This window comes from Hemiscyllium ocellatum, chromosome 15 (genome assembly GCF_020745735.1).
Source record: "Hemiscyllium ocellatum isolate sHemOce1 chromosome 15, sHemOce1.pat.X.cur, whole genome shotgun sequence".
NCBI classification, from domain to species: domain Eukaryota; kingdom Metazoa; phylum Chordata; class Chondrichthyes; order Orectolobiformes; family Hemiscylliidae; genus Hemiscyllium; species Hemiscyllium ocellatum.
The window spans coordinates 994,709-1,008,592 of record NC_083415.1 but is presented as its reverse complement, the minus strand read 5'-3'; the positions used below and the strand labels follow the sequence as shown (position 1 = coordinate 1,008,592).

At 41.0% G+C, this 13,884-nt stretch overlaps 1 protein-coding gene across 2 annotated transcripts in view; it reads left to right on the top strand.

Moving 5' to 3' along the window:
* The first annotated feature begins 2,016 nt into the window (after positions 1-2,016).
* bmp7b (bone morphogenetic protein 7b) overlaps positions 2,017-13,884 on the top strand; it is a 164,051-nt gene continuing 152,183 nt past the window's right edge. For both annotated transcript variants that reach the window (XR_009645463.1, XM_060835925.1), the window contains exon 1: positions 2,017-2,674. Coding sequence is in view for 1 of the 2 variants with exons in the window: in XM_060835925.1 (XP_060691908.1) it covers positions 2,281-2,674 (394 nt within the window). In the remaining variant the exon portion in view is untranslated. The remainder of the gene's footprint in view (positions 2,675-13,884) is intronic.

Here is a 13,884-nt window from a genome sequence, read left to right as displayed (position 1 = left end):
TTCCCTGTTTTCCCTAAATCACAGGGCAGCATACTCTACCCACACTAGCCAGATCAGCTCTCATTATTATTATTAACCTCTGTTGCAGTTAACATATTATTAACTCCTCTTCCAGCTACAATGTGGTTATTATTGACCCATGTTGAGGTTATATGACTTTTTCTGCTATTAATAGAGGATTATTAGCTGCTGCTTTTTCAGCTGGTATTCAGTAAATATTAACTCTTATTGCTGGCTGCTGGTTTTGTTCTTTGTAACTGTTGCACAAAGTGTGATGAGACTATTATTAATTATTATATCATCTACGATTATGTCATTATGAACTGCTATCCCAGTTGTGACCAATTTTCAACTATTTTTTCACCTGTAGATATACAGTTGCTAACTAGAGACAACCTGAGGCACTAGATACAATCTTAACCTTAATGATTCCAGATGTGACCCATACTCCTAACCATGATTAGCTTGACTGTCATCTACAACTGCACCTCTGGGCTCTGATTCTTAACCTGCGACTTAACCCTATCCTCAATTTGAATACTAATGTTAGCCCTGACACCAAACTCCAATCCCATTCCTTACTGTGACCCTGATCCTGTCCTGGACTCTGACCTAAAGCCCATCTATCCAGGAGTATATCAATGTTCCCAGTCCTAACCCTTGATCCATAACTTCAACCCTGAACCCAAACCAAGCACAAAATCCAATCTTAACACTAAACTATTTATTTTCCTGTATAACAGCAATATATTGACTGCAGACTGGGGTTGGATCAGAAGCAAGAGGATTAATGTACCCAGCTCTGTGTCAGGTGATTCCTTTTATTAAATCATTTTTAAATGACTAAAGCTATGTGGTCACTTTTGTTATCTCAATAAAATTGTCGTCTATAAATATAGAAGATCACTAACCTGTACAAGGCACATCATACCACAGCTGTGCTGTATTCACTCAGCTTCTTCACAGGGTGGGATCAGACAGTGCAGCTGATGATGTGATCATCACTCAACCTTGATCTCCCCACCTCACCACCATGGCTCAGCCCATCCTGACTGGGGAAGTTTTAAGATTATTCCCTAGCTTGTGCCAACCTGACCGAACTCACAATGATTGAAAATGTTGCAATGAGTCTCAGTACCCCATGATGACAGAACAGGCAATTCAGTTGGGCTTTTGGCTTCTGGCTTGTCCCAGAGATGGCAGAATTGATATGTGGGCTGAAGCAGGACTGGATGTATTGCCCTTAGGATCTAATAGCCTGACACAAATCACTGTCAGAGTTTACGCATTATAAGTGGCTTCTTGAGCAAGGTCTTGGAGGGAAACATGGGGTTAATAACATCAGAGACTAATAAAAGTAAAATACTTAAAGATGCCTCCCCATCACAGTTTACAAAGGCAAGTGAATTGGTTTTGGTTGATGGTGAAAACTGTGATCAAGTGAAGACTTCTCTCTCTTCAAACAGATTCATAAGTCATTGGTCTAATTGCTGTTGGTGTGTTTGTACCATGCATAAAATGTCTGACGTACTGGCTTGTGGAAACAACAGTGACAGAACTTGAAAGACCTTATGTGAAGCATGTTAGGATGTTTCTGAGTACATGTAATCTCTCTTGCTCTCTCTATCTCTGTCTCTCTGCCTCTCTCTCTCTCTCTCTCTCTCTCTGTTCCCTGCTACACTCTCACTTTAGCAGGTCTGCAGAAAGGCACATTGATAAAGCAAGAGGACAAGTGGGGTGAAAATCCCTGGGAGTTCAAAACAGCTCCATTCAAAAAAAAGGCAAGGAGCCATCCTGCCCTATGTCAGCCTCGCCCCGTCATCTATCGGCAATCAGTTAAATTCAAAAGCCCAGCCCTTTCACTTAATTACAGACGCCCTTAAGACATTCAGATAATTTGCTGTTGTTACTTTTGAGTTTAAACTAGAGGGTGCTCCTCCCACACAAGCAGCCTCCTGCTGGCCCCGTCTGAACCAGACAACTGCACAGATTTACATGCAAAGGGATCGCAGCTCCTGTAGGTGAAGAAACACTACAGCTCTTTCGCTTAACTGTTGCGGTCAGTTCAGACAACATGGGTTCTGAACTATACCTTCATTCAGATAGCTTTGCACAGTATATAGACTGCTTTGATTGAGCAGTAAAGAGGGGAAGGGGAAAGTAAGAAAGAGACGAGAGAAAGAGAGAGAGAGAGAAAGAGAGAGAGACACACACACACAAGAGGGAAAGTGACCATGTTTGTGTAGATGAATCAGACAACAGTCAAACCTGAGAATAAGAATGAGCTTCCTGCTGTTAATTAGAAAACTTGTCACCGGACTTCTCTGGAACTGTTTCTTGCTACAGTCGGTTTTTGGAAGTCTCACCACTGACAACGGGATCCATTCCAGTTTCATCCACGGGCGCCTAAAGAGCCAGGAAAAGCGGGAAATGCAGAGAGAAATCCTCTCGATCCTGGGTTTGCCTCACCGCCCCAGGCCCCACCTGCATGGCAAGCACAACTCAGCCCCTATGTTCATGCTGGACCTCTACAATGCCATGTTGATGGAGGAGGCAGGAGGATACTCGTATCCGTATAGGGCGGTCTTCACCACCCAGGGACCTCCGCTGGCCAGGTTACATGACAGCACCTTCCTCAGTGATGCCGATATGGTCATGAGCTTCGTCAACCTGGGTGAGTCAAGAACATTTCTTCCTTCCGAATCACATCTGTTAAATCTAAAGCTTCCCCGTGGTTGTTTTCGCAGGCTGCTCACACTGTTTCAAGTAGGTGTAACATTTCTCAACATAGCTTGGCACCCTGAATAAGAATCCACTTCAGGTGGGACACAATCTGTTAGAACATCAAAGGCTCGCCTTTACTTTAAGGACAGCACAGATGCTGCATTAAGATTGACTAATTTATTAAGGAGCATATTGTATACTCCTCACACCCCCTTCCCGTCCCACCATCCTCCACCATTTGCCTCAACGTACCATTTGTATTTTTATCTCTCTTGTTTGCTACTCACTCTTTCCACTGCCTAACTAGCTAGGTTGTGGTCTTTACTTATGATTATTACCCAGGTACTTGCTCTCTATCGGCCACTGGAAGCTACTGCCACTTCTTCCCTCTCTTTCACACCCACCTGTGTTTCCCTTACTACAAACCCAACTTTCCTTTGTTACAGAAAGCATTTAACTTCCCGAATCAGGACAAAAGCAGCAGTAGGCAGACCTATGTTGGCAGATTAAGCCATAGGAACTTCAGGTCAACGCAGTCGCCACAAAAGCAGCTTTAACAGTGACAAAGAGTAACAATCACATAGACTGCAGCTTTCAGATAATCAACACTTTTGTGGTACGATGAGGGAACATTCTTGACATATGATCTGGAATGCACTGCCAGAAACTGTACTCAAAACAGATTCAACAGCAACTTTCAAGAGAAACTTGGACAAATATTTGAAAAGCAGAAATATACAAGGGTGAACAGGGGAGTAGGGCTAATGAGTAGGACTCTTTTAGAAAGCCCACATCTTTTTCGTTTGTTTGACCTCAAACCTGCTTGCAAAGAGTTAATGAATGAGTTAAAATGCTTCAATAGTTACTGTAAGATTGCTTGTTTTTATGCTCGCATAGTGTCAATGTTTATGTTGCAGTTTAAGGGTTAAAGTCTCAGCCCACAGATAAATGATGCAGTAAAAAGTTTCTCAGTGAAGTATTCACGGTGCAGCAGTCTGTGTCCCTGCTGTTCTGTTGTGTAAGGCTGTCGAATGTGAAGCTCAGTTGGTGCAGTCACCTCAATCAAGCTGAGCAGCTCGGAATATTTATGTTAACCCTCTGAATACTGAAGTATTCTTCCTTTCATTTTTCACCTTCCCCCTCTCTCCCAAATTCTTCTGTCTTGGCATACAATTCTATAGCCAATGGAAGCCTCCTCAGTAGGCTATCAATCCTTCATGTGTCGAGCTTTATGTGATGCACGTTGACCGTGATGTGAACGTTTCACTGATGCGTCACACTGTGATCCTAATTGAAACTTCACACAGCCAGTTTCCAGCAGAGTAATGATAGCAGTGACCAGGAACATGACCCTCAGCATTTTCTAACTCGGGAGAGCAGTTAGAGTCAAAGAGTCATTCAGTACGGAAACAGACCCTTCAGTCCAATTCATCCATGCCATCCAAATATCCCATATGTCAGCACTTGGCCCAAATCCCTCTAAATCCTTCCTATTCATGTACCCATCCAGATGCCTTTTAAATGTTATAATTGTATCAATCTCCACCACTTCCTCTGGCAGCTCATTCCAGACACGCATCACCCTCTGTGTGAAAAAGTTACCCCTCTGTTCCCTTTTAAATCCTTCCTCTCTCACCTTAAACCTCTAGTTTTGAACTCCCCTACCTTGGGGAAAAGATCTGGCCTAATCACCTTATCCATGCCCCTCATGATTTTTTAAACCTCTACAAGGTCACCCCTCAATTTCTGATGCTCCAGGGAAAATAGCCCTAGCCTATTCAGCTTCTTTCTGTAGCTCAAAGCTTCGAATCACAGCAACATCCTTGTAAATCTTTTCCAAATCCTTTCAAGTTTAACATCTTTTCAATAGCAGGGAGACCAGGATTGGACGCAGTATTCCAAATGTGGCCTAACTAAGGGCAGCATGTCAATTCCTGACTGAGATTAACCAATTTAGCTTCAGACCTGAACCTGACTTTAGAACAGTCCTTTTTCCCACATAATCTGATTGTAATTAGACCGAAATCTGTCTCCCCTTGCTCTCAGAATACTCTATGTACCTGTTCCAGATTTTGAGTCACTTAAGGTAGATTATCTTCTTGTGGATCATTAAGAATGTGAGGCTGAGCTTTTTCCAATTCATCAGCAATGCCAGTTTTACACCCAGGCAGCCAGTTAAAAACCAACCATGTACACAGCACATCTCTCAATGGAAAGTACATCACATATCCTGCATATCCCCAGTAACTTGGGCAGAAGCTCCATCCATGTTGTGTAACAGCAAAGTTATGAAGAGGTAGTGAGAACAGCCAAGCAGCCTCACCCATAAACATGCTTTTTGAATGTGCTGCAGTCTCAGGGACTGTTCTGTAACATTCAAATTCATGGGGGTCTGATAGAGTAAACAGCATGAAAATATTCCCATCCATGAAAGGATCAGAAATGAAAAGGCACAAATTTAAGATAATTAGAGAAAGAAGCAAAAATGACATAAGGAATAACGTTTTAAACCTGTGAGTGGTTAATGTCCACAATGCAGTGCCTTGAAATGTTACAGAGACAGGTTCAAAAGGAAATTAAATGATTATTTGAAAAGGTAGAACATGCATGGTTACAGAAAGAAGACACGAAAATATCAAAAGGTCGATTGTTCATTGAAAGCACTGGTGTGAACACAATGGGTTGAAAGTTCTCCTTCTGGACTGTAACAGCTCTGTTATACTGTACATGATCAAAATCGAAGAATGATTCTATGTCTGCAGCTCAGGGAGTAATTGGGGAAAGCATGACCCAGTCATTCCAATCAATAGATTTAAAGAGATTACAAGGTCAGTATACTGAATCCACGGTGATCAATAAGTGTCAGCATGCTCACTGTCACCCTTGATATATTTATGACAGGGCTGACAAATCTTTCCAATTCCCCTAAACGTTTAGATTGTGGTTGACACCATCTGTGTTCAGTCCAGGAACAACTTCAAGACAACTTAACATCATTCTGTGAACTGTTTTCACAGAAATTCCAGCAGATGAAATACACAGAGTTCCTTGCCCAGTACCCTGGTCCAAAGTTAATCTCTGTTTGGGAAATATCCAGCTTGCTGATTTCAGCTAAGACAGGTACAGGGGTTCTTGAAGAGGGAAGATTTTCCAGGTGTATTCTGACCATTTCCACTGTCTCTTCTGACCTTTTGCAAGTTGTTGAGGTTGAAGGTTAATTCCTGATTCCCAACTGGTAATGAATAAGTATCAAATGCATTTGTCCATGACAGTATCAGTGGGAGGGAGAACCACAAAACTCCTGTCTTCATATTGAAGATACCCTACATTGTGTTCTGTGTCACTATCATCAAGTTAATTAAGGTAGACTTCAAATAGATCTACCAAATTAAGACTGGGTATCCAGAAGATTCTGTGAGTCACCTTCAACACCAGAATCATAATCAAACACAATCTTCAACCTCAGGGGTGACATCTCCCCCATTCTACCATTATAATCAAGCCAGGGCATCAACCCTAATTCAATGACTAGGAATGCAGAAAGGCATGCCATGAGCAGCTCTCGGCCTCCCTAAAAAACAAAGTATCAACCTGGTGAAGCATCAAAGCAGGACTACTTGCAAACCAACAGTGCAAGCATCAAGTGATGGACAGGGCTAAGTGATTCAACCAATGGAACAGATTGAAGTTCTACAGTCCTGTCACATTCAGTCATAATGTAGGTGGACAATTATAGAAATCAGTGGAATAGGACATTCTGCAAATATTTCCATCCTCAATGATGAGTCCCCAGCAGTACAGATACCAGGCATCAGTTAATTCGATTCATTCTGTATGATATGAAGAATTGGCTAGAGACCGGATACTGCAAAGACATAATATTGAACATAGTGCTCCAGAATATGCCATGCACCCAACCTTGGTGTTCCATAATAGCTGCGAAACTGGTATCTATCTCACAATGAAAAGTTGCCCAGGTATGCCCTGTACACAAAAACACAGGAAACTTCCATCCAAGCCAATCTCCAGCCCATCAGACTATTCTCATTCATCAGTAAAGTGATGGAGGGCATCATAAAATGTGCTATCAAGCAGCACCTGCAAATGCATAACCTGCTCACTGAAACACAGTTTGAATTCTTTTATGGCCACACAGATCCTGACTTTGATAAAAACATGGACAAAACTGTCTGAACCCAAGAGGTGAGTGAGCATGATTACCTTTGCCATCAAGATTGCTATTGACTGAGTATGGCATCAAGGAGCCTTCACAATGGGATTCGAGGAGAATTCTCCACTGCTTTGAGTCAGGCTTGATACATAGGAAAAGGGCTGTGGTTGTTCAAGGTCAGTTATCTCAGCTCTAAAACATCTCTGCAGGAGTTCCTCCAGGTTGTGTTATAGGCCCAATCACCTTCAGCTGTTTCAGTATCGATTTTCCCTTGATCATAAGTCAGAGGTGGAGATGTTCAAAACCATTCACAAATTTGCAGTCCATGTCTAACTTGGACAATATCCACACTTATGCTTACAAGTGGTAAGTAACATTCACACGAAGTGCCAAGCAATGAACATTTCCAACCAGTAACTAACTTCCTGGGTCCCCAAAGCCTGTCAACCACCTACTCTCCACTTGCCTGGATGACTGCAGCTCCAACAACATTCAAAGAACTTGACATCATCCAAGACAAAGCAACCCTATTGATTGGCATCACATCTACAAATATCAAATCCCTCCTCCACCAACACTCAGTAGTAACAGTGTGTACCATCTACAATATACATTGCAGAAATTCACCAAAATACTTGTACAACACTTTCTGAACCCCTGATGAGTGTCATCTCAAAGAACAAAGGCAGTAAATACACCACCATTTGCATATTTCCCACCATGCCATTCACCATCTTTATCTAAAAATATATCATACTGAATCAAGACGTTGGAAATCCTTTCCTAATGGCACAGTGGCATTCTGACACCAAATGGATTGCAACGGTTCAAGAAGATAGCTCACTACCTTAAGAGCAACTAAGAACATGCAATAAATGCTGGCCTAGCCAGTGACAACCAAGTTCCATGCATTACTAAAAAGTAAATTGTGCTGGGCACTATATGGAGTAGGGTCCACCATACAGCTGAGCTCCTTTTGAATGGATTCAGAAAAGGGAGAAAAGATTTACATTTCGATCATGTTCTTCACTATTCTAGACATCCCAAAGTGTTTTACAGTTAATTAATCACTTGTGAAGTGTTGTCACTATTCTAACACAGGAAACATGGCAGCCCAGTTGTGTACAAAATACCACAATCAACATTGACCAGGTAATCAGATTTGAGGGATATTAATTTAGGGGAATTAAATGTTGGCCAGGATTCTAATGCTTTTCTTAGAAATGGTGCCATGAAACCTTTTATATCTACCTGGCATTGTTGATAGGGCCTCAGTTTAACATTTCAGCTGAAAAAGTAAACATCTGACAGTACAGCACTCCTTCAGTGTTGCACTGGAGTGGCATTCCAGCTGTATCAGTGCAAATTGGCTCAACAGCTTCTTGAATTAGCAAGTTTGCATTCTGATCTCTTGCTGGGTAGTGACGTTTTGTTTTCCTTAATTAATAATCAGATTTATAAGGGACTATTTATGGAGCTAGTTTTTGACACCCCAAAATGGAAATATCTTCTCTATTGTTTACCCTAATAAATATTCTTTACAATATTAAAAAGCTCCAACAAAACATTCCTCAGTTTTCTTTTCTAGAGAAATGTCTGTCAGAATCCCAGGCATTTACTTTAAAACAGTTTGGAGTTTCTGCTGATTGTTCCTTCATACTCCAAAGCTCCCCCCAACTCTACCCCCAAAACTTATATCATGTAAGAGCTTCACTAAAACCTCCTTAGTTTCACCCAGTTTTGCGTGTCAATGGTCTCCGGTCAATACAGCTTCAGTCATGTTGGCTACTGAGTTTAACTCGACACAGGGAAACCATCCAATCAAACTGCTGTGATGATGTGTCATTTTTAAAGTTCGTCTCGTGAGCAGAAACCACAAAGGGGAAGGGAAACTGGAAATTGAGGGATGGGCCATGCAGTCAATCCCTTCATCTATCATTATGGTATTATCAACTGTCACCACACCCTTACGCTAGGTATCAGCTGAGAGAATGGGGAAATCTGTGTATATGAGCAAGCAGCACTGGAGCTTTCTCTGGGTAAAAACTCTCTCAGTTCAGCACCTCTCTATATTGCCAGGGTTCATTTGGTCACTGACCAAACCATGCTATCCCATTGTGATGTACGAAATATACTACCTCACTCGATCATTTGTCTTCAGCATTTTGCATGTGCATACAAATGAGGTACAAGTATTGTGATGTGCAAAGTAGCAGTTAAACCAGGATCTTCAGGTCAAGTGCCAGTAGGTGGCACTAACTGTGCTTTGTGTTAATGCCACTAAGGTGCAACATGAAATCAGCGTGAAGCTACCTTCCAATGGGTCATGTCTGACTTTGGTGTATCTGATCAGCTCCTTCACCGCAGCCCTGTATCCTCAAGGAAGTTGGAAAAAAGACTGCATTTGTCCAATGTGTTTCAGAGCCTTGAGATGTTACAAATGAGTTAAAATCAAGAAGGCAGCGTTGTCTCATTCACAGGCCAAGGAGGCTGGAATGATTGACACCTTTCCCTATGTTCACAAAAAGTTAATCCAGCAAATCATAGGGAGATGGCAGGGCTGCTAGCCCAGACACAATGGGAGGAAGGGCCTTTTTCTGTTCCATAATCATTCTGCGATTCTGGGGAATATACTCAGTATTTACCAATAGCAGTTGAAGAACTATACACCACTGTTGAGTTGAGTGAGATTGATATAGATATAAAATACAAAAGCTGTATAGAAACGGGCTCTCAGCTATGGCGCAGTAATCCAACTGAACAAATAAAGAGAATCACACTTTCAGGACACTTTTGCAGGTGGAGTCAATCTTCAGCAATACCTTGTTTGAAAGACAGTCATAGTATCTTGTTTAAAGAGAGTCTCACCGTCAGTAAATTATCCATTAGCACTTAAAGTTGGAGCCTTTTAAAGAATAATTTCCAATAAAAATCCATTATAAAGAGGGAAAATACCCTCACTGAATAATGTTCTTTTGTTTTGCTCTGTCTGCATCTGTTGATTTATGTTTTAGCAGCAAGAGGTTTGTAATTTCGTGGAAATTGACTCTGGACAATCCCTCAACTTCCTCTTCTCTGCTATAACATTAATACCATTCGCTTCAACGGAAAGACAAATGAGAGTATAAGCAACTGCAGAATTCTTCTCAGTAAAGAGTTTCACAAAGAGTGTAGCAGTGCCAAAGATTCTGGCACTACTGAAAATTTTGCAACATTTGCCTTTGAGTCTGGGCAGTAGTATTTAAACACAGGTGATGACTTCTGACAAACTAGTTAAATTATAGAAGAAATCTTCAGGAACCATTCATCAAACTGAAGCTCGCTGAAAACCTTTAATTTGAAAGGCTTTCATCTGAATCTGACCAATGCTGGCAGTTGGTTTCTTGGTTGTTAGCCAATCATTTTTTGCTTTGGTCTCAGGGTATGGGTAGTGCTGCCAAGTCTACATTCATTCACTATTTCCAGTAACACTGAGAACATTAAAAATCAACCAGATTGTGTCCTAGGCCAGCTATTTCAGCACAGTCAAAGATCAAATAGAGGACCTACCTGAGTTATGTGACTCACCATTTTAAATAGGCAGAAATATTATCTTTTATCGAAGATACTGAATCATTTTGATTTTTTACATCCTTTCTATCAATATTGAACATATATTCTCATGCCCTTCAGAACATGGTGGCAAGTCTGCTTCTCTGTAACAGCTTGTTAAAGTTGAGTGGTTTGCTATGCCATTTCATTGCTGAGTGAACAGTTGGCCACATTGGTGGGATCTAGGGTCACAACAGTATTCCCAGCTGCATATGGCTATAGGATTGGTTATGGGACCATGTCACCTTTTGCCTCTAATGTCCTGTCCTCACAATTCCACAATTGATCACTTGAGATATCTATTGTTCAACCCTCTCACATCAATCAGAAAATAAAAAAAACTTCTTTAACCAAAAGGATGATCCTTTGCCATCAGTCAAATTGCCTTCTTATTGCCAATAGTTTTATAACTGGTAAACTAGAATTTAGAAAGATTTTTTAAAAATTAGTTTTTGAATGTATCTTCAGTTTTGTTCCCAGACTGCTCATACAAGTTTTTTCTTCTCAGGCACTTCATTGGAATGCTAGGTCATTTGATTTAGAGGTGGCTGATGGCTCTAATGCATGATATGCAGACTTCACCAAATGTGGGCACATGGTGTTGGAAGGGTTGGGTTGATAAGATATTGAGCGGTTTATGAGCTCCTTTTGACTTCTCGACTTCACATCCGCACATTTCTGATGAAGTTCTAGATAGGTTTGGCACATTCCCAAATAAGTCTAAAATTCAATTTGGTTAGTCACAAATCATAGTCTCCTATAAGTCAATAGTATGTTATGGCATTTTCCAAATGATTTGTGAATATTCCTCATGTGTTTTCTTCTAGGAGTCTCCAGCTGTGACTTAGTTTCAACTGTAGCAGTTGCGACTGGAGTCTGGTATTATCAATATACTGTAAATGACATGTCAGTCCAGTGACATCTCTATGAGTGGTTTGGGAGATGTTGCTGTTGAACCACTTTTCATGTAATTCGAGTTGGAGGATCTTGCAAAGTCACTGGTGGTAATTCTCCAGTGCTTTGAGCATCTGCTGAGGGTTGTCCAATTCTCTGAAGCCTATAGGAGCCTGGGGATTGCTGCTGCTCAGTAAACGATGATCTTTGTCTCAGGTATGAGATCCTGATTCTTGTAGTATTCTCCTCAATCAGCTGAAGGAATGTTGAATTTTGTCATCTATGACTGGTCTTCATCGAGAAGAGGACCCAAGGTATGGAAAGTATTCCAAATTTCCAGAATCTCATCATCGATTTTCATCAAACAGCATTAATGTTTTAATCTTCATCAGAGTCTTTGGTTCTGTCAGTGTCAATAGTTTACAGAATATCCTCTTGAAATTTAGCTGCCCTCATAAATGTGTTACCATCCTCTACCACACAATGACACACAAACAGTGATTCTCACCAGCAAACCATGATAGAATAGATACCACCATGGGCAAGACTGGTGTCAACCAAGGCTCTGTGGTTACACCAACTAGTTTCTCCATCTTCCACACTACAATATTGCACGTGACCGCCAGTAAATTACCTAAAGGTATGGAGATCATTGAAACAGCAGTTTGGAAACTGTTCAACCTATATCACCATCCAAAACACAAACTCCCTCTGACTTCAGTCATTGAGGTCCAGGATGTAGATAACAGTCATGCAGGACATACTCAGAAACTGAGCTGCAGGTCATTACTGACACATTCTCAAAACCATGTGAGAAAATAACCCTTTCGTTAAATACAGAAAATTGAGGTCTTTTTCCAATCAGCTCCTAGAGTGCAATGCCCCCCATATCAATCATGTAAGTGTTTTGGCATATAGTCGTTAATTCCTGGAACATCTTGTAAGTAATTATAAGTCACTTGTAGGTAAGACTGGGTAGACACAACAGATTCCTTTCATAAAGGTTGAGTTTTTAAAACAATGCACCACCTTTTATTTTGTCTGGTCATAAAACAATGGATTTACCAAATTGCATTGCTCAACCTACTGTGGTGGGATTTGAACTCACTGCCTTTCAATTGCTAAGCTAGAACTGTAACCACAAGGCTGCTGTATCCATTTTAAATATGAGGTCACTGGTAGTTTTCACAGTGATGACAGATGCCTAGAAGACAGAAGAGGCACATCTGGAAGCTTGGCCAATGTGTCAGATCCAACAGCATTAAATAATCTAAAATTATTAATGTCTCTCCAAGAATTCTTTCACTTGTTCATTACCTAATCCAGAGGTTTCCAAGCTTTATTTATTATGCATCCCTTTCCAGATTTTCCAGCTGTCACATACAGATTTAATAATTTAACCCTTTGATATTTAAACTTTGTTTAAAATGTACAAATGATAATGCTTGTACAATTTAGACAATGTTTTATAGAACCACCTGCCAGTTACATTGCCTGTTTGAGCATAGGTGCTGTTTGAACTGATAGGGGATAAATCGAACACTGAAACATAATAGCAAATTCTGAGCTAAATAAACTCCATTCTTCAGAGCAGTACCACACAGAACAAGATCATACCATATTTACATATAACAAGGAATGAATCCAACATCAAGTCCTATGAGACTCCATGGCAACGTTCTCCATGGCAGAAATACATCAATTCAACATTACTCTCTGACTGCTATCATTTAGCCAATTAAGAAACCAAGTCAATCCACATGTTTTTATTTTCAAAATGTCTGTTCTAAAAAAGTTTATCAAATGCCACGTTTCTAAAACATCATTGCATAATCATCATTATACAGCACAGAAAGAGACCTTTCAGCCTATTGAGTCTTCATGGGCTCTCTTAAGAGTATCCCAGCTAGATCCAGGCTCCCACCTCATCCTGCATCCACAATGGCCAATCCGCTTAGCTTCCACACTGTCAAGAATTTCCCATGGCCAATCCACCTAACCTGCACATCTTTGGACTCTGGGAGGAAACCAGAGCACCCGGAGGAAACCAACATATTCACCAGGAGGATGTGCAACCTCCATACAGATAGTCACCCAAAGCTGGAATCAAACCTGGGTCCCTGGTGCTGTGAGGCAGCAGTGATAACCGCTGAGCCACCGTGCTATCCCTTAATTGAAGGCATCCATCAGGTGAGTCAGGCACATTTTGCCTTTAACTCCCTTATGCTAGCTGTTCATTTGCTTCTCCAAGCACCAATTTCAGTACACTTCAGAGCTGTTCCCTCAGACTGAAACAAATTGTAATCAGGCTTCATTTGATACCGAACACAGCTGTAAATTCTATCTTAATCAATCGGTTTGAACATGCTGTGACACACCATTAGGATAGATAGGAATTGAACTTAGAACTTCTGACCCAGCGATAAGGATACGCCACTGTACTACAAGAACCCCCCCCCAAAAAAATAATGAGAAGTTCAATTATACACAAACATTATTGGGCG